The 21695-nt window shown below is 41.0% G+C and overlaps 1 protein-coding gene across 2 annotated transcripts in view; it reads right to left on the minus strand.

Annotated features, from left to right (window-relative positions):
- Positions 1-21695, minus strand: part of TCAIM (T cell activation inhibitor, mitochondrial) — an 81199-nt gene that overhangs the window by 27852 nt on the left and 31652 nt on the right. For both annotated transcript variants that reach the window (XM_068236232.1, XM_068236233.1), the window contains exons 2-4: positions 14853-14926; positions 3568-3703; positions 2768-2921 (exon numbers count right to left, since the gene is read on the minus strand). In XM_068236232.1, coding sequence (XP_068092333.1) covers positions 2768-2921; positions 3568-3703; positions 14853-14881 — 319 coding nt within the window. In that variant the 5' untranslated portion in view covers positions 14882-14926. The remainder of the gene's footprint in view (positions 1-2767; positions 2922-3567; positions 3704-14852; positions 14927-21695) is intronic.

The raw sequence follows: 21695 nt of genomic DNA on the forward strand, positions 1-21695 counted from the left end.
TGGATGTTTTTAAATATGATGCCACAAGCTTGGCAGACCTATCCTTGGCCAGTTTCACCTATTTCTCTTTGCAGCACCTCTCAAGCTCCATCAGGTTGGATGGGAAGTGTCGGTGCATAGGATTTTAAGATCTGTCCAGAGATGTTCAATCGGATTCAATTCAAGTCTGGGCTTCTGGCTGGACAGAGTCACAGAGTTGTCCTGAAGCCACTTCTTTGATATCTTGGCTGTGTGCTTAGGGTTGTTGTCCTTCTGAAAGCATAACTGTTGCCCCAGTCTGAGTTCAAGAGCGCTCTGGAGCAGGTTTTCATCCAGGATGTCTCTGTACATTGCTCCAGTTATCCTTCCATTTATTCTGAATAGTCCCCAGTTCCCGCCTCTGAAAAACATCCCCAAAGCATGCTGCTGCCACCACCATACTTCACTGTAGGGATGGTATTGACCTTGTGAGCAGCGGTGCCTGGTTTCCTCCAAACGTGACGCCTCACATTCAGACCACAGAGTTTAATCCTTGTCTCATCAGACCAGAAAATTTTGTTTCTCATGGTTTAACAGTCCTTCAGGTGCATATAGGCAAAGTTCAGGCAGGCTACCATGTGCCTTTTACTGAGTAGTGATAAAGGCCTAATTGGTGGATTGCTGCTGAGCTGGTTGTCCTTCTGGAAGGTTCTCCTCTCTCCACAGAGGACACTTGATGCTCTGACAGAGTGACCATCGGTTCTTAGTCACCTTCTTGACTACTTCAACCCAGATTGCTCAGTTTAGATGGCCGACCTAGCTCTAGGCTTTGAACTTTTCACTTACGGATGATGGAGGCCACTGTGATCATCGGGATCTTCAAAGCAGCAGAAATTTTTCTGTAACCTTCCCAGGATTTGTGCCTTGAGACAATCCTGACTCGGTGGACTACAGGCAATTCCTTTGACTTCATCCTTGGTTTGTGCTCTGGCATGAGCTGTGGGCCTTATATAGACAGGTGTGCGCCTTTCCAAATCATGTTCAATTAACTGAATTTATCACAGGTTGACTCCAATTAAGCTGCAGAAACATATCAAGGGTGATCAGGGAAAACAGGATGCATCTGAGCTCAATTTTGAAATTCACTGCAAAGGCAGTGAATACTTATGTACATGTGCTTTCTCATTTTTTTATTTTTTATACATTTGCAAAAACCCCAAGTTTATTTTTTTCACAATGTCATTATTGGGCGTTGTGTGTAGAATCCCAAGGAAAAATGAATTTAATTCATTTTGGAATAAGGCTGTAACATAAAAAAATATTGAAAAAGTGTTGTACAGTGAATACTTTCCGCACGCACTGTAAGTTCGATGAATCAAACCCATTGTATTGTGTATAGGTAACTTAAAGAGACTCTGTAACAAAATGTTGAGCCTTATTTCTTCTGTCCTATAAGTTCCTATTACTGTTCTAATATGGTCTGTCTTACTGCAGCCTTTCCCACTTGCACTGTCTCTGTAATAAATCTTATCTCCTTTCCTCTGTCGTGTCTGTCGGGCTGAGGCTGGAATTTGTGGAATGTGCAGCACTGCTTGTCATTGGCAGAAGCTTTACACACCCCCTCCAAGCTCTGCATGAGTCACACAGTAAGCTAGTTCTCAGCCTATGATACTCTAGTTAGAAGCCAGTCTTTTGTTTGTAAACACTGCCTAAAACTGTTAATTACAAACCAGGATTGCAGCAGGGAGTGGCAGAAACAGCACAGAGGGGCACAGGAGAACATAAGGAATAGAATGGTATGCTTTTTATTGTAAGAATTCTAGAGTACAGATTCTCTTTAAAGCATACTTGAACTGACATGTTACAGTATGAGAAAAATATGGATACACATAATACCAAGCCTACATAGAACTTGCCTGTGTTCACTTATTTGTTTGCGTTGCAAGAGTTAACAGACCAGTGTATTATGTATACAAATAAGGCAGTTGAACTGCAGTGGAATACAGTCTGGCTCTCCTGAAAAGTAAACAGAAACAAAACACTTATCTGGCTGAGCCAACAATCCTTAACACCAGAGTGCTGAAAGCCTCAAAGCTAATGCTTTATTTTTGTTCCGAGCTGAATGAACCAGATCTCACATCATACTAATATGGCTTCAGTGAAAACTTCAGACATCTAATTTAACACCTAAGGGCTCTTTCACACTAGAGGCTGCGGTAGAAAAGGCTGAAAGTCAGCCTTTTGCTTAACGCCAATACATAGCGCTTTGAAAGAGTTTTCAAAGCGTTTTGAAAGAGTTTTACAGCTCATATGAAAACGTCCTTTTTTTTTTCTTCTATAAAAATAAGTGAACAAGTTAGCTGTAAAACGCTTTGAAAACGCTAAAGTTGGCGTTTTCCATTGACTATCATTGAAACGCCAACAGCCAACTGCCCTGAAAAAGCTCCTGGGAGCGTTGAAACGCAACGCTCCAAAACGCCGAGTTAGATGTGAAAGGTAAAATGAAAGTCTATGGACTTTCTTTTACCTAGCAAAACACCAACTTCGGCCGTGGCGTTAAAACGCCGAAAAATCCCTCTGGTGTGAAAGGGCCCTAAAAGTGAAAATAAGAATAAGAGACACCAAGAAAGTCCTATATAGCATTGCTGCTACACATACAATTAATTATCTCTTTAATGTATTTTCAGTTCACTTTGCTTTATGCCAGACTGGTGGCAAAAAAGTATATTTGTTGTGAAATTGTTCCAAAATAAGCATTAGCTACAGACGACCTTGCAGACAAAAAGATCATATATTTGGTCCCTTGTACCTGTTTCTTTGGAAGATTCTTGACCATTATCGAAACTCTGCTCAGTTTCTCGAACATAAAATGTTAGCTGTGCTGGTTTGTGTGACCGAAGTCCAGGCTTCTGAAGATTCTCCAGGTAACCATTCAACCTTTTTAAGGAGTTTTCATTGACCTCCTTAAACAGAACAAAACAATAAATAACATGGAAAGACACTCCAAAGTTAATTATATATTTATACACAAACGCTTTTCTCTTTAAAAAAAAATTGGAGGCTGTATAAGAAGGCTGTGTATGTTTATTCTGGAGCGAAATTGAAATGTCTCCAAGATAGTTTAGTTATACTTTGAGCGTAGTATAACTGTGTACTAGAGGCTCTTTGAAACAACTGCAAAAGCAGAAGTGACCTGGCAGTGGTATGTTGCAAACTTGCCACATGTCTAAAAAAAAATGATTCCCAAATCCGTTTTCAAGTGTTACAAACAGTGCATGTAGTAATGCCTCTCTTATGCTCATGTGTGGTAATAAGTATCTCCAAAACATTTCTTCATTGCCAATGTTGACATACACAAAACAAACATGATTGGTAAAACTTGGACAGATTTAAGATAGGTTAATGGATAAAATACTGCAGTGGTAAGCACAATCTGTCACGCACATGGGACAGGTCACAGCACACACATTGGTATCTAAATCCTGCATCTGTTCTTTTACAGACTATATGCTGCCTCTGTAAAAATGCAATAACCAAGACTTGCACAAGGTACTTTAGAGCCAGAACTATTACATGTTTGCAGTGAATGACAGGTATGAGCATACTTACTCTTTCTTTTGGGTGTTGTCCAAAGAAATCTGGATGCACAGCGAAATAGAAAGGTCTTAGAGCGTTAACTGCATCTGCACCTGAGAGGTTCCTTCCTTGGACTAAATGGGCAAAAAACAGTTTTCCCCAACAGAGCCTGGAAAGGAACAGATCAAATGCTTAGTGAATGTTAAGTTCTTATTTAAAAATAAAATACTTCATAAACAGCAATTTGTCTTTTTGAAAGTTTAAAATTAGCAGGACTGCATTAATGACATATGTCAGGGCTGGTGCACACCAAAAGCGTTTCTGAACGCTTTTCAAATTGCCAGCGCCTTGAAAAGCGTTTTGCTACTGTAGCCCTATGAGGGTGTTCCCACAGCAGCGTTGTGATTTTTAACTTGAATGAATGTGCAAAAATGCTCTTTCATTTAAACATCGCTTAATAAATTCGCAATTGCAAATAGCTAAGCGCTAGCGATTGCAATTGTGGTGTGCACTAGCCCTGACACTTAGTTTGAGACGTGGCACCTACACTAATTTGGTTTCTGGACAATGTTAAATTTTTTTTTTTGCATTAAAATTTTTTATTATAGCAAAAGTGGACAAAACCACCTAAAAAATGCGGGAATATGAAAAAGAACATACTGTATAAGAGAAAACATTGCATTAAACAAACATCAAACATTGATTAAGATGTTCTAATATTATTCAAATAAAAGACATTCTATGCATGTACATATCCTTATAGAAGCATATAAACTCGCGTATGCAAATGAAGAGGTAAATGGTGTGAGAGAGCAAAATAGAACAGAATGGTTGCCTTGCTTCGTTTACAAGTGAACATTGGAAGGGAATTGCCTTCTAGGTGACTCAAACTCCAGACGTAGAGGGTAAGAAGGAAGAGAGCGGATGGAAAAAACAGCACCTAACAAAACACACAGCACTTATAGATCAGTAAGAAAGCACTGATCTCTTAATGTTTTAGGGAGGTAAATTATGAATCTACATTTACTATATACGTATGAGAAGCCTTAAAGAACAAGTGACACCCATGTTAACCTAGAAATAAAAAACACATATATAAGTAGATAAATACTAGTGCTACTTACATAACAGATGTATTGCACTGTCCACGTTATGATTCCTGTGAATTTTATAAAGCAAAAGCAGAGACTCCTATTCAACACAGTGTCCATCTTTGTTACCTTTGAATGAAGCTAATCCTGACATAATTTCCTCACTTACTCTTTTTTCTCCTCTTGCTAAATTGTGCATTCATTACCCACACTCCTCTCAGAGTCTTCAAACGCTCCAACTGAGGTCTATACTAGGAAGTGCACTGTCTTATGTCATTAGAAGGCGGGAGAGATCAAGGGAAGAGGAGGAATATATTATAGATAAAAAGACCACCCAGCATGCAACTTTTTGGCAATGGCAATTAAAGGGCCAGTGCTTCTAAAGTATGTGATAACTCCAAACCATAACGTAAGAAAAAGTTTTGAAAGTTTTGAATGCAGGATTGGCATCTTAACCAGCTGAGCGGTCTGGACGAGCTCAGCTCGTCCAACACCGCCAGCGGCTGCCGCTCAGGCCCTGCTGGGCCGATTTTGATGAAATAAAAAGCAGCACACGCAGCCGGCACTTTGCCAGCCGCGTGTGCTGCCTGATCGCCGCCGCTCTGCGGCGATTCGCCGCGAGCAGCGGCGAAAGAGGGCCCCCCTAGCCGCCTGAGCCCTGCGCAGCCGGAACAAAAAGTTCCGGCCAGCGCTAAGGGCTGGATCGGAGGCGGCTGACGTCAGGACGTCGGCTGACGTCGATGACGTCACTCCGCTCGTCGCTATGGCGACGATATAAGCAAAACAAGGAAGGCCGCTCATTGCGGCCTTCCTTGTTTATTATGGGCGCCGGAGGCGATCGGAAGATCGCCTCCGGAGCGCCCTCTAGTGGGCTTTCATGCAGCCAACTTTCAGTTGGCTGCATGAAATAGTTTTTTTTTTATTTAAAAAAAACCCTCCCGCAGCCACCCTGGCGATTTAATCAGAACGCCAGGGTGGTTAATCATTTAATACACTCAAACCAGTTGCTGTTGAAATGTGATTGATATGGTGACTAACCCGCTTTAAATTCTGCCCACACCACCCAGGTTCTAATTGGCTGTTCAGATCGGTCTTGAGCTGTGAGAATGATCTGTGCCATTTGCTCTATGGGGTTGACTCTAGCGCATTATTGCACCATGATGGGAGGCGACCTGGATCTCCAAAGCAGGAGATCATTGCCTTGGTGGCATTAATCAAATTTATTGCTATTGTTTTTTATAGGACTTCATCTTTAGGTTATTGCAGCAAAGCAAATAAGTCTCCTGGCTAAAAGGTAAATTAAAAGTGATGATCTCTTTTATCCACATTTTTTTAATCATTCTTTAGCAAAAGGCATTGCCAAAAAATGTGGAGCAATGCGCCTTCTTCTTTTTTACAATGCCAACGTGTTTAGCAACGTAGGGTTAATATTGTGCAATACTGTGGGAGTCCTATATCACTGGGAGAGAATTTTAAACCAATGATGAATGATTGAACTTGACTCCTGCGGACTCAATCCCTGCGGGAGAGTCGGTGCCGGTGCAACTCCTCCAAGCAGGTACACCACCTCTGAGAATTTTAAACCCCTGCTCCCGAGTAGGAGTATTGAGTGAGCTCTTGTGTTGTAAGGATCAAGAGTACGATTCAAAGCTGCTTAATTTTTTTGTTGGTATATAGCAGATTAGCTGTATTTCCACAGCTCACTAAATATTCATACGTCCAAGAAACCATAGGTCACCGAGCCCCTGCTCCCAGAAGATTGGATTCAAAATCATTGAGGGGTTGGTCAAGAACATGTTGGGACTTTACAATGTTAATATAGTTTCTCACTTGAAAGTACAGTATTCCCAGAATAAGAATTTGCCCGAGAAGACAGTCATTCAATTCAGTTAGCGTTTTCATTTGAGCCCAGATTAAGAAGTCACTGATCCCAAGAATAGTATCAGGGGACCAGTCTCTGAAAATGTTCAATTTCAATCCTGGGGGGAAATCTGGCTTGTACTTGATAGGGGTCAAGTTCCCAGGAGATCTAGATAGGTTCCGCCTGTGACCCAACAAGTGAAATGCTTTGTGAGACACTTCAATAAAGGGTTGACTATCCTTTGAAATAGTCCTTACTCAGGGTCAACCAGGATAAGCCTGCAAGGGGAGATGTAGTAAAGGACTGTTCCACAGAAAGCTAAGGTATTCTTGGTTTGAGAGCACCAATCAAATTGCCAGCTGATTATCGCTGCTCAGTGGTAATGAGTTAGGTCAGGGAGATGCAACTCGCCATCAATTTTAGGTAAAATCAGTATTTTATGTTCGATTTGAGGATGCTTCTGACTCCATATGAATTCATATGAGACTGACGCATCGAGAGGAAACCAGTTGGTAACAATATAGAAAGCCTATATCTAATCTACAGTGCTGCCCATAATTATTCATACCCCTGGCAAATTTGTACTTAAAGTTTACTTTTTACTAAAGTTTACTTTTATTCAACCAGCAAGTAATTTTTTGACAGGAAATGACATAGGTGTCTCCCAAAAGATAATAAGGCGATATACAAGAGGCATTATTGGGGGAGGGGGGGGGGGAGGGGGAATTCTCAGCTTTTATTTACATTTGAGCAAAAAGTGCCAGTCCAAAATTATTCATACTCTTCACAAACTGTCACAGTCTGTGGGAAAATACAACGTTCTATACCATTCCAAATAGTCCAAGCTGTTCTAAAGCATCCTAATTAGCCTGATTAATTGGTAAAAGCTGCATTAATCAACTCAACATGTGGTAAACAGTAGCTCTCTGCAGTCGGTTTGTGGACAGTCATGGCTAAGACAAAGGAGCTCGGTGAGGACCTGCGGCTGCGCTTTGTGGCTGGAAAGTCAGGAAAGGACTACAAGGCCTGGTCTAAATGTTTTCAAGTTCCAGTGGCTACAGTGCAAAGCATTATTAAAAAATACAAGATGTTCCGTACTGTGGAAAATCTCGGAGGATGTGGTCGGAAGCCAAAAGTGACACCTGTGCTGGCCAGGAGGATAGTGAGAGGGGTGAAAATGAATCCAAGGACCACCACCAACACCATCCTAGTGAATCTGGGCTCTGCTGGTAGCAATGTCTCAAGGCACAGTAGAAGAGAAAGTCCAATAGCTCAACTGCTGAATATTATATCAGCACCAGGGAGTCGACCAGTCAGCACCAGGATCCAGCAGGGTGCATAAATAGCCATGCAAAGTAGAAAGGAAGACTGGGTCTCAACCTGGATTTGTGCAATTATAGCAAAGCTTTATTTATTAAGCCATAGCAGTAAGAAACACAACGTTTCGGCACAAGGCCTTAAAATGTCTCAAGGCAGACAATCCCATGGACACTGCACACTGCTGGGTTCCACGGATGCAGACTGAGGACACCACTTCTCCAGATAAAGCACACAAAAGCTCGTTTGGCCTTTGCAAATGCTCATCTGGACAAAGAAGAAGACTTCTGGTCTTCTGTGTTATGGTCAGATGAAACAAAAATGTAATTGTTTGGTCACAATGATGTTTCCTTCATTTGGCATAAAAAGGAGAAGCCTTCAACCCAAGAAATGGTTAGCAGACAACAAGATTAACATTTTTGAGTGGCCTAGCCAGAGTCCTGACTTGAATCCAATTGAGAATCTGAGGAGGGAGCTAAACATCAGGATGATGGCAAGAAGACCCTCTAACCTGAAAGATTTGGAGCTCATCGCTAAAGATGAATGGGCAAAAATTCTGGTGGAGACATGCAAAAAGCTGGTCTGCAATTATAGGAAGCATTTGGTTGCTGTAATGGCCAATAAAGGATTTTATTATTGATTAATAAGAAGGGTATGAATAATTTTGGACTAGACACTTTTTGCTCAAATGTAAATAAAAGCTGAGAAATGTTTTTTCCACAATAATGCCTCTTGTACATGGTCTTCTTATCTTTTGAGAGACATTTATGTCATTTCCCATCAAAAAATTACTTGCCGCCACCGGTTCAATAAAAGTAACTTTAAGTCAAAATTTGCCAGGCCACATATGATACGATTCTTTCCTGGTGAACGCTGGCCACATTATGATTATTTCCTGGTGAACGCTGGCCACATACGATTATTTCCTGGTGAAAGCTGGCCACATTACGATTATTTCCTGGTGAACGCTGGCCACATACGATTATTTCCTGGTGAACGCTGGCCACATACGATTATTTCCTGGTGAACGCTGGCCACATACGATTATTTCCTGGTGAACGCTGGCCACATACGATTATTTCCTGGTGAACGCTGGCCACATACGATTATTTCCTGGTGAACGCTGGCCATATTACGATTATTTCCTGGTGAACGCTGGCCACATTATGATTATTTCCTGGTGAATGCTGGCCACATACGATTATTTCCTGGTGAATGCTGGCCACATTACGATTATTTTCTGGTGAACGCTGGCCACATACGATTATTTCCTGGTGAAAGCTGGCCACATACGATTATTTCCTGGTGAACGCTGCCCACATTACGATTATTTCCTGGTTAACGCTGCCCACATTACGATTATTTCCTGGTGAATCATTGCTGCATTATGGTTATTTTCTGGTGAAAGATTGCCACATTACGATTATTTTAAGTGAATCATTGCCGCATTACTTTTACCTTATAGTGAAATATTGCTGTGTTACGATTATTTTACGGTGAAACATTGCTGCATTACGATTATTTCCATCAGGGGGCGCCACAGGTTTTCTTGCCTGGAGTGACAAAATGGCTAGAGACGCCCCTGCATAGAGCACACTGGGTGCCAGCTCAACTGCATAATGTTGACCCTTCTAAATCAAGCTTATGTTTCTGGGGTTGTACAGATGAAGGTACGTAGTTCACATGTGGTGGTCATGCCGTAAAACAAACATTTTCATGAAAGGTATTCTTCTACTATCTGCATTGTGTTGTGTATCTTATTGCTATTACCTGTATTGTTGTATCTATTGTCTATTACCTGTATTGTTCTGTCACCCCTGTTATCATTGTCTGTAATCCTATTTCTTGTACAGTGCTGCGTAATATGTTGGCGCTATATAAATCTAATTAATAATAATAATAAGACTCATTCTTTGGTACATTACTGAAAATTACAACTTTCCTAGACCCTTAAAGCGGAATATAACCCTGCATTTCAACTTTGCTCTAAAACATTATTTACAGTATATTATATGCAACCAGCATTTTTTTTTACTAGACCAGCATTGGAAGGGTTACACAGAGCTTTAAAGTTCCTGGAGATTTCTGCAGACGCATCCGAAGCTGACAGATACATTTTGTTTACATAAATGTATCTAAGTGTTGAATGTGACTCACTGTCTCTGACTGAGAAGGAGCTGGAGGACAGCCAAAGAGTGTGTAACATTTCTCAATAGATACATTTAACTAAATAGAATGTAACAATCTGAACTTCTGCATATCTCTCCACGGAACTTTAAACCTCTGTGTTTAAGTGTGGGAGTTCAGGGTGTTTTGTTTTTGTGTTATGTTAGTATGTTTTGTATTGACAAAAACTCTTTTCAATAAAAAGAAGTTATAAAAAAAAAAACCTCTGTGTTTAACCCTTCCAATGCTGGTACAGTAAAAAAAATGCTTTTTGCATATAATATGCTGTAAATAATGTTTTAGAGCAAAGTTGAAATGCAGGGTTATATTCCGCTTTAAGTCCTCCTAGTGGGAAACCAATTATAAAGCTGCAGCAAAGCAACTCGCCAATTCATTCAGTACACAAAACAGTGGAATAAGCTCACTAAAATAGGACATTAAAGTTTAAAAGAAATGAAATGGGAGTACAGGATCACATAAACTATTTACAAATAGATGGTGAACTCCTTTTAAAACTGGCATGGAAATCTAGTTGTGCCAGCGTATGAAGACATACACTAATGAAAATGTAAGCACACTCCATGGAATTTGATTTCTTTCAACATATTAATACATGCAGATATTTGTTCATCAGTCCAACAATACTTCTAGAAAATGAGGATAGCTCTTCCCATTCTCTGTAAGTGGTGCTTTTTTCTTAAAGTGACCCTTAAGCATAAAAAAAAAAAAAAATAGTTTTACTCACCTGGGGCTTCCAATAGGCCCCTGCAGCTGTCCGGTGCCCTTGCCGTGTCCCTCCGATCCTCCTGTCCCCACCAGCGGCCACTTCCGGTTTCGGCTGGGAACGCGAATGATTCTTCGCGTTCCCAGCCACAATAGCTCCCTCTATGCTGCTATAGCAGCATAGAGGGCTGCTATAGCAGCATAGAGGGTGCTATTGTGGCTGGGAACGCGAAGAATCACTCGCGTTCCCAGCCTGTCTGTGGCTGACGTCGAAACCGGAAGTGGCCGCCGACGGGGACAGGAGGATCGGAGGGACACGGCGCGGGCACCGGTCAGCTGCAGGGGGCTATTGGAAGCCCCAGGTGAGTAAAACTAATTTTTTTTGGGCTTAAGGGTCACTTTAAAGAGAATCTGTACTGTAAAATTCTTACAATAAAAAGCATACCATTCTATTTATTATGTTCTCCTGGGCCCCTCTGTGCAGTTTCTGTCACTCCCTGCTGCAATCCTGGCTTGTAATTGCCATTTTTTTGCAGTGTTTACAAACAAAAGACATAGCAAGTGACAGGCTGAGAGTAGCTCAGTGTGTGAGTCATACAGAGTGTGCAGGGGGCCTGGAGAGGGTGTGTATAGCTTCTATCCAATCACAAGCAGCACAGCACATTCCAGCCTGGCTGCCTGAGCCCGACAGAGGAGAGAAGATTAGATCATATAACAGAGATAACCCAGCCACTGTGCAACTAGGAAAGGCTGCAGTAAGACCGAGCACATTAGAACAGCTATAGGAACTTATAGGATAGAAGAAATAAGGCTCAAAATTTTGTTACAGAGTCTCTTTAACCACTTCAGCCTTCAGTCGTTTTCACTTTATGCATCCGAGCAATGTTCACCTCCCATTCATTAGCATATAACTTTATCACTACTTATCACAATGAACTGATCTATATCTTGTTTTTTCCGCCACCAATTAGGCTTTCTTTGGGTGGTACATTTTGCTAAGAGCCACTTTACTGTAAATACATTTTAACAGGAAGAATAAGAAAAAAAAACGGAAAAAAAATCATTTTTTAGTTTTCAGCTATTGTAGTTTTAAAATAATACATGCCTCCATAATTAAAACTCACATATTGTATTTGCCCATATGTCCCGGTTATTACACCATTAAAATTATGTCCCTATCACAATGTATGGCGACAATATTTTATTTGGAAATAAAGGTGCATTTTTCCGTTTTGCATCTATCACTATTTACAGTTTACTATTTAAAGTTTAAAATAAAAAAATATAGAAATATTTCATGTTTACATTGATATTTAAAATGTTTAGACCCTTAGGTAAATATTTACATTTTTTTTTTAATTGTAATGTTTTTTTTTTTTTTATATTAAACATTTTATTTGGGTATTTTTGGGAGGGTGGGATGTAAACAGTAGTTTTATCATGTAAATGTGTGTCGAGTTTTATTCTTTTACTTTTAGTTGTAGTTTTACTTTTTGGCCACAAGATGGCGGCCATGAGTTTGTTTACATGACGTCACTCTAAGCGTAACATATGCTTAGAGAGACGCATGGGGGACGCAACAGAAAGAAAAAGCGAAGCTTCCGAGAGAAGCTGTCGCTTTTTCTGCGGTGGAGAGGAATCAGTGATCGAGCACCATAGCCCGATTCACTGATTGTCTGGCTAACGAACCGCAGGCTGGGAGCGCGCGTGCACGCGCGTGATAGGCCGTGGGAGCGCGCGGACGCGCACATGGTCTCCTGGGCGTAGCTAGTACGTCCAGGAGGCCGAAGTAGTTAAAGAGAAACCGTAACCAAGAATTGAACTTCATCCCAATCAGTAGCCGATACCCTTTCCAATGGATCATCAGAGGGCTCTGTATGGCTGATATTGTGGCAAAACCCCTCCCACAGTGTGATGTCAGCATCAAGGTGCTGACATCACACTGTGGGAGCCTTGTTGCACTGTGGTAAATAACAGCTGTTTCCAAATGCCAAAAATGCATAATTTCTTTCCATAGACATCACCTGCCAGCAGTAAAGTTGTCTTTATGTGATAAATGTCAGACTGTAAATCAGGGAAAGGAAAGATTTTACAATGGGCAAAGATTGACTAAATCATTTATAAATTATTATTGTAAAAATTAAGCACTTTTTTTCATTACGTTATTTTCAATGCAGTTCCTCTTTAACATCTTTTTTTTAACAAGCTGAACGCATTATAAAGACCTTTACTGAGAATGCCTGATAGATAAAGTTTCTGGTAATATACTTTCTAAAACATATTACATACCTGCAATCAAAAAAGGTTGTTTAGATAAAAAGTATGGTGTGAATTTAGGTTCACTTTAAGATGAGTCATAGGTTTCATCTGATCTTTGTAAAACTCATCTGCTTGCTCACTTCTGGTGCAGAAAGCTAATGTACTGGACAGTTATATGGCCTTCAAGAACCTCAGACTGCAAGTACATTTTATAAATTGCTGTATTTGGTGTGATGGATTTTCGTACAGATCTTTTGTACAAAATACATTATAGGATTCTGCAACATTCCCCACCTCCAATTCTCAATCTGCTTTTGAATTGTAGCACCAATGTTTTCTTTAACAAGATTATTTTTATTCTTGGGCAATCTGACGTTAAATGAATGAAGCCAAAAAGGGATTTAATTGGACTGGTTTCAAGCTGAAAAAAATTGCATTAAAAGTTGCATAATTCTGCATATCACTGACCACTCCTAATTATCAGCAAAAAGTTTTTTTTAAAGAAGAGAGACCTAAATAAGTAATCAACCAATAAAGTATTTCAATAAATGAAGGAAGGAAACACTGGTTTAAAATCAATGATCGTTATGTTCTCTATATCCTTAATTTTCTTTTCTTGATAGAAGTGTCTTCATTTTACAACCTTCTGTCTTCATCTGTAATGTTCATTTGTAATATTTTCTATTAAATCTTCATCCTTCTATCTTCTGTTCTTGATTAAAAGCTTCACCAGCAAGTACACACCCAGATTCCATCTTCGTTTTGCTGTCTAATGCCAGAATCCCAGCACCTGGTATAATTGTATCAAAAGACCACTCTTTTCAGGGCCGTCTTGGCCAAAACTCTAGAGGGTGTACAGATGTACCCAGAGATCATGCAAGATTGAGCAGATCGAGGCCCTGATTCAATTCACCTTTTCTCCTAAGTTTTCTCCTAGGACAGGGGTTCTCAAACTGGGTGCCGTGGCACCCTGGTGCGCCTCGGGCACCTTTCAGGGATGCCTCGGCATGCATCCCCATCCTTTATACAATACCATCAGGTAATGCAACCACACATTGATATACAATTTGGCTGCATTACCTGCTAGTCCCCACAACAATGGTTGAAGTTGAACATGAGAGGAATCGCGGTGCCTATCATCACTAGCTACTTGGAGTGGGTCATCGCCTGATAAGGGTCAAAACGGCATTTCTGTAGTTGTTTTTGCCTAGGGGTGCCTTGAAAAAATTTCAAAGCCATCAAGGGTGCCTTCACCAAAAAAAGTTTGGTAACCACTGTCCTAGGAGATCATTTTTCATCTTCTGTTTAAATTAACTTTTCAGCACTCTGCATTTTTTAAAGTACCAAAAAGTAGGTGAAATATACTGTCAAAAATCATTTTGAGCTTTTTCTTACTCTTCTTGGCTTAAAAGACATTTTATTGATAAAGAGTGAAGTTATCCCCTAGGAGATAAGGGGCCCATGTCTTTCAGCAACAGTGATGACCAAGAACATTGTACCCCTCTTCACCCTGTAAACTAGAAGCCACTCCATTAAGCCCCAAGCCATCGATCCTCCTCCCCTCTCCACAGAAACGAGCTGAAGAAATGAGCTGAAGAAGTTCTGATGTTTACATAAGCTTTGCAGTAGGGTCCATCCTTTTATGTTAGTGCATGGAAATGTCCAACTCATAAAAGCACTGCATTTTATTGGGAAATCCACTTTAAACTAAAGCAGCATGAAAAAAAGGGACATTTAGTGACACACACACACACACACACACACACACACACACACACACACTGTATTCTGAGCACTGTTTATTCCTAGTCACCTTCAGGTCAGCAATGTGTCACTTGATGTGATTTTCAAGACAGGACTGTATGAAATATGAATGATTGAGGTCAGCCTTGACTTCTTACCTCTTTGTGATTCTGCAACTGCCAAACATGCCAGTTTCACGTTGTAGCTCAGCTGGCAGAAATCAAATGTGATCCTTAAACAAAAAGGAAACAGAAACCTGTTAGACAATATCTGAACACACAGAAGCTTATCGCACTTTACGCCATAAATTTTGCTCCTGTGGAAGGCAATTCATCTTCACAGCTGGAAATAATACGGAAAATGCAGTCAGAAATCACTTTCCTGGGGATAAAGGGAAAATCCAACTGTAAACACTGCACATAAGGATTTCTCCTTGGGAGCAAACTGAAAAACACAGTCTCTGTATGGGCTTTTCCTCAATAAAGAGAGGACTATTAAAAAATGTACAGTTTATTTACAAGTACATGTTTGACTCAAGTCTTAAGTAGTTAAAGGACAACTATAGCGAGAGGGATATGGAGACTGCCTTATGCATTTCCTTTTAAACAATGCTAGTTTCCTGGCTATGCTGCAGATCCTCTACCTCTAATACGTTTAGCCATAGTCCAGAACAAGCATGCAGCAGATCAGGTGTTTCTGACATTATTGTCAGATCTGACAAGATTAGCTGCATGTTTGCTTCTGGTGTTATTCAGACAGCATGGTGGGCAGCACAGTGGCGTACAGATAAATTAATTGACTTCCCCCTAAATTGGCCCTTGACTATGATACATACACTACACAAGATTGTGAGCCCCATTGAAGCCCCATACACACACTGAACCGTGGTCTTTTATGCAATTCTCAAACAACTTTTGTTGTGAAACAAGTTGAACAACCAAAAAAAAATAAATTTGCTTGCTATTGTTAACACAACTGATAAGACTGATAAGATGTAAATCCAACAGTTGGATTGACGTCTTATCAGTTGTGTGAGGGCTGGTTCACACTTGGCGCTTTGCCTGCGATCGCATTTCGGCACCGCGATCGTGATTTGTGGGCAAAATCTTGCGATTCAGTGCGATTTGCACTTGTGATTCACGTTTAATAGAAGGAAAAAAATCACAGAGCAATCACCCTCAAAACGCTGCATGCAGTGCGTTTTAGATTAATCGAAATCGCAATCGCTGCATTATGAATGTATCTATAGGGATACATTGTAACAGCGTTTTGCTGATCGCCAGCAATCAGCAAAGTGCTGAAGAATCACCCCAATATGAACCAGCCCTGAACAATAGCAAGCAACTTTTTTTTTGGTTGTTCAACTTGAGAGAGAGAGAGAGAGAGAGAGAGAGAGAGAGAGAGAGAGAGAGAGAGATACATACATACATACATACATACATATGCACACATTTAGGCCTCTTGCACACTGCACGCGATTCCGATTCAGATTCCGCTTTTTAATCAGTTTTTACATCCGATTCAGATTCTGATTTGCAGTTTGCTCCCTGCACACTGCAAATCTGAATCTGAATCGGATGTAAAAACTGATTCAAAAGCGGAATCTGAATCGGAATCGCAAGCAGTGTGCAAGAGGCCATATACACACACTCAGGGTGGGCCATTTATATGGATACACCTTAATAAAATGGGAATGGTTGGTGATATTAACTTCCTGTGTGTGGCACATTAGCATATGTGAGGGGGGAAACTTTTCAAGATGGGTGGTGACCATGGCGGCCATTTTGAAGTTGGCCGTTTTGAATCCAACTTTTGTTTTTTCAATAGGAAGAGGGTCATGTGACATCAAACTTATTGGGAATTTTACAAGAACAACAATTAAGGTGTATCCATATAAATGGCCCACTAGGCCCATTCAAAGTGGCCTGGGCACAAGCCCATGCATGAAAATGTATTCCAATGCATGGGAAATGAGTGTCGCTGCTTCTGACCGTTCCATAGCAATATATATAATATATATATATATATATATTGCTATGGAACAGTCAGAAGCAGCAACTCTCATTTCCCATGCATTGGAATACAAATATAGATATAATGCTATGGAACAGTCAGAAGCAGCGACTCTCATTTCCCATGCATTGGAATACATTTTCATGCATGGGCTTGTGCCCAGGCCACTTTGAATGCCCAGCTATTTTTCATTTCCAAACTTTCTTTTCACCACATATATATATTTTTATATGATCTCATTACCCATGCATTGGAATACATTTTTATGCATGGGCTTATGCACAGGTCACTTTGCATGCCCAATTATTTTTCATTTTTAAACTTTTTTTTCACTATATAATTTTTATTCACAAATTTGTTTTTGATTTTTTTTGTTTGTTATAAATTTGTTTTATTTTTTTGTGCACTGGCACATTTTGCACATAAGAATCTTTGCTTCTGGGCAACCTTCCCCCTTTTTTTTTTCCTTCTTCTGGGGTTGTACCTACAACTTGGAAGTACATATCTATATTTTTACAGCAGGGGTACTGATTACAATCATGATCAGGGAATTTTATGTTTTTAACTGTTTTTAATGTCAGAGTGTTTTCTTCAATAAAGGTTTTTTCATGTTGCAATCAGTATTGTTCAGCCTATCATTTGATACACAGATGGGATCTTTTCTTTTTTTTTTTTTTGATTGCATAGTCTTTTTGCCCAATGTCTGTGAGATATCTCTGTGCTCTACAAGTGTTGTGTTTAGCTGTCAGGACTTCTCTTGTCAGAATCAGAATCATTTTTATTCGCCAGGCACGACAGGGTCGTGCTCGGAATTGGATTTGGCACGTACAATTTCACGGATAAAGGATAAGACTATAGATAACAGAGGGCATACAGTAACAGAGAGTCATAGATAAAAACAAAAGGAAGAGCACATAAACCAAAAACGGCTAAAGCAGAAGTCCAGATTCATAATTAGTTCATGAACAGGGTGCAGTTCTGGAACACAATGTTGCTCCAGTGCTGGGCTCAGAGCGAGTTAATGAGTTCAGGAGGGTGACAGCTGAGGGGAAGAAAGAGTTCCTGTGCCTAGAGGTTTTGGTGGCGATGGCCCGAAACCTACGGTCTAACGGAAGTCTGCTGAAGAACCGCTGGCCAGGGTGAGAGGGGTCGCCAGCAATCCTCCGTGCTCTTGAGCGTAGCCTGGAGTTGTGGAGGAGGTCAAGCGAAAGTAGAGGTCTGCCGATGATTCTCTCCGCCGATCTAATGACCCTCTGGAGTTTGTATCTGTCTCTGGTGGAGGAGCCAGCGTACCAGACTAGGATGGAGGAGCAGAGGACGGACTCGATGGTGGCGGTGTAAAAGCACGTCAGTAGATCTTGAGCCATGCCAAACTTCTTCAGTTGGCGGAGGAAGAAAAGCCTCTGCTGTGCTTTCTTCTGGATCAAGGCTGTGTTTTCCTTCCAGCTCAGGTCTTTGGAGATGGTGGTGCCCAGAAGGTGAACGCTGGCTACTCTCTCGACCTCGGTGCCATCGATAGAGATTGGTGGGGGGGGGGGGGAGGGGCATGCTTCCTGAAATCCACAATCATCTCCACAGTTTTGGATGAGTTGAGGACCAGCCTGTTCTCTGGGCCAGAACACTATCTATGGAGTTTGCATGTTCCCCCTGCGCTTGCGTGGGTTCCCTCTGGGCATTCCAGTTTCCTCCCACATTTCCCCCCGAAATATACAGATAATTTAATTAGTTCCCCCAAAATTGGCAACAGACTATGTATAATAAGGATATAAACTAGGACTATGGTAGGGTTATGAGCTAGTTTCAGGGACAGAGCGATAGTTAGTGACATGGCTATATACTCTGTAAAAGCCTCCAGAAGAGGATGAGCGAAGTATATAAATATAGTAATATTAAAAAGCATGATGGACAGACTTGGGGCTAATGTTATGAAAAGTCCAACACCCAGATATTTCTTATACTTTGGTAGCATAAGGAGGTCTCCTGGCAATGCTCATAGCCCACAACCTGCCACCCAGTACTCATAAAAACAGATATCAGGGGACAATAATCTTCTGTCTATAGTAACCTTTCAATCCATGAATGATGCAAATGTATCTAGACAAGATCATTTAACGGCAGTGAAAACCAGTACACGTCACAGTTCTGTTCATGTGTAATAATCTGAAACATTGGATGCATATAATTAAGCTACAGACTGATGCAGTATTAAGCTACATATACTGTACACCAAAATATAAAATTGGGTAAGACGACCAATGAACGATAGTTCTACAATCAAATTCAGCAGATGTTAAATGATGTAATGTGAACGACAGCAGAAGACTGCAACCAAAATACCAAACGACTGAGAACCAATAGGATTGTTCAACGATGCAGTGTAGGAGGGGCGCACAACTCACTCAGCTATCATTCCCCTATTGTGTTTGAAGCATTGAGAAATAAGAAAAGGGGATACATGGCAGTGACTGCAAGCCAGATAACTAGAGATTAAGGAGTTAGGGGGTTTCTCAATCTAATAGCAATCAGTGTGTGACGGCTGGGGTGGAAGGGATGGAGAGGCACCATTTGGTGTCTCAGCCTTTGGTGCTAGAGGACCTTGTCCCGACTCTGAGCTCTGTACAGACTGCTGATGGTGAATGATTATCTGCCACAGTGACCCATCATGTTGGTCGTTCGAAATGCCTGAGCATCATCTATGATTGTTCGTTTATCATTCAATTAAGCCGTCACTTCAGCTTTAGATTTTTAAACGACATTTGAAAGATGAGACGCTCATTGTTGGTTCTGATTTTTTTCTCCCCATGTGTAGGAGGGTTTAGGAAGAATCAGCAGTAATAAAATGTTCAGCTTGCTCCCACAGTTGTAATCAACTTTAGACAGACATTACTGGAAGAGTAATCACAGTCTTAACTGCAGGATTCTAGTGCAAGACTACTAGAATACTCCAGGAGTGAACAGGAAACCACAATATTTACACACAGCTTGTCAGTGTGGAAGTTCTGCTAATTCACCCTGTAAATACAATAAATGCAAAACCATTCAGAGCCCGATCTATCCTGCTGTGCAGATCACCAACACTATATTATGTACTTACTGAATATATCGACTGTATATCTGTAGACATAGCATACGTGAGATACTACCAGTGTCACAAGGAGGATGATACAGGAGAGAGGCAGAGGAGACGGCACAGTCCAGCTGTAGCTCCACCTCTTGCTGTCACAGCCGTTCAATATGCACAGAGCAGCTACCACAGCCAAATACAGTCTAATGTTCAACAGAGCACAATCCTATACCCAGAAAGGAAGGCCTTGATGACTCAAAGGAGTTTAATTGCTAACAACAAACCAAAATGCAGATTTCAACTTGAGGCCAAGGACAGACTAGCATTTCCAGCCTAGGCTATCTCTCTTAATAAAAGAAAACTAAAGCACCTACTCTGCATGCTGAGCAGATATTGAGCTAGCCACAGCCTCAATATTTCAGTCTACAGAAGATGACCAGCTGTCTCAATGATATTAAGGTACCCAGAGACATAATAATTTGGTCAGCTGAAGCAGCTGATATTGGTCAGCCATCTGCTGCAATAAATATATTTCATTATCATGATGAAAGATCTTCGCAGTCAAAAACCCGATATGATTCTTTAAGCTAAGAGGCATGTTTCTATGGCAACATTGCCCAGTAGTGAATTGAGAAACTCCACTCAGAGCTATATAGTCAAACTTTTGGCTGAAGTTTTCTCAGGCCCCTACAGACATTGCTTTACAGTGTGTTTCCTCTACAGGTGTTAAATGGCCTACTATCTGAAGATTATTGAGTATAATGTCCATCGCCAGACTCAGACCATGCACAAACATGCAGACACAATCTAAACTCAGGGCTTTCAGTCTGCCTATAGTTACCTTGACAAGAGCGCTCAGAAGTTAACCCCCCCATTATACACTCACCTAAAGGATTATTAGAAACACCATACTAATACGGTGTTTGACCCCCTTTTGCCTTCAGAATTGCCTTAATTCTATGTGGCATTGATTCAACAAGGAGCTGAAAGCATTCTTTAGAATGTTGGCCCATATTGATAGGATAGCATCTTGCGGTTGATGGAGATTTGTGGGATGCACATCCAGGGCACGAAGCTCCCATTTCATCACATCCCAAAGATGCACTATCGGGTTGAGATCTGGTGACTGTGGGGGCCATTTTAGTACAGTGAACATTGTCATGTTCAAGAAACCAATTTGAAATGATTCAAGCTTTGTGACATGATGCATTATCCTGCTGGAAGTAGCCATAAGAGGTCATGAAGGGATGGACATGGTCAGAAACAATGCTCAGGTCGCCTGTGGCATTTAAACAATGCCCAATTGGCACTAAGGGGCCTAAAGTGTGCCAAGAAAACATCCCCCACACCATTACACCACCACCATCAGCCTGCACAGTGGTAACAAGGTATGATGGATCCATGTTCTCATTCTGTTTACGCCAAATTCTGACTTTACCGAGACTCATCAGACCAGGCAAAATTTTCCAGTCTTCAACTGTCTAATTTTGGTGAGCTCCTGCAAATTGTAGCCTCTTTTTCCTATTTATAGTGGAGATGAGTGGTACCCAGTGGGGTCTTCTGCTGTTGTAGCCCATCCGCCTCAAGGTTATTATTATTATTTAATGTATTTATAAAGCGCCAACATATTACGCAGTGCTGCACAATAGATAAATGGGTTAACATACAAGGTAGGACATACAGAAAACTCACAACAAAACAAGATCATGCAAATGATTTGATAACAGTACAGTGCCAGGTCAAAATAGAGACTGTTCTAGTCCACAAGAGGGGTGATTGTCAGTAAGATTGCTGGAAACACTAGGGAGGAGGGCCCTGCCAGAGGCTTACAATCTAAAGGGTGGGGGTGGAGACAATAGGTGCATCTGTTGAGAGGGTGTCTAACAGAACATATTATGGTGCTGGTGTAGGGTGGTATCCGAGC

This window comes from Hyperolius riggenbachi, chromosome 5, assembly GCF_040937935.1.
Source record: "Hyperolius riggenbachi isolate aHypRig1 chromosome 5, aHypRig1.pri, whole genome shotgun sequence".
Lineage (NCBI taxonomy): Eukaryota > Metazoa > Chordata > Amphibia > Anura > Hyperoliidae > Hyperolius > Hyperolius riggenbachi.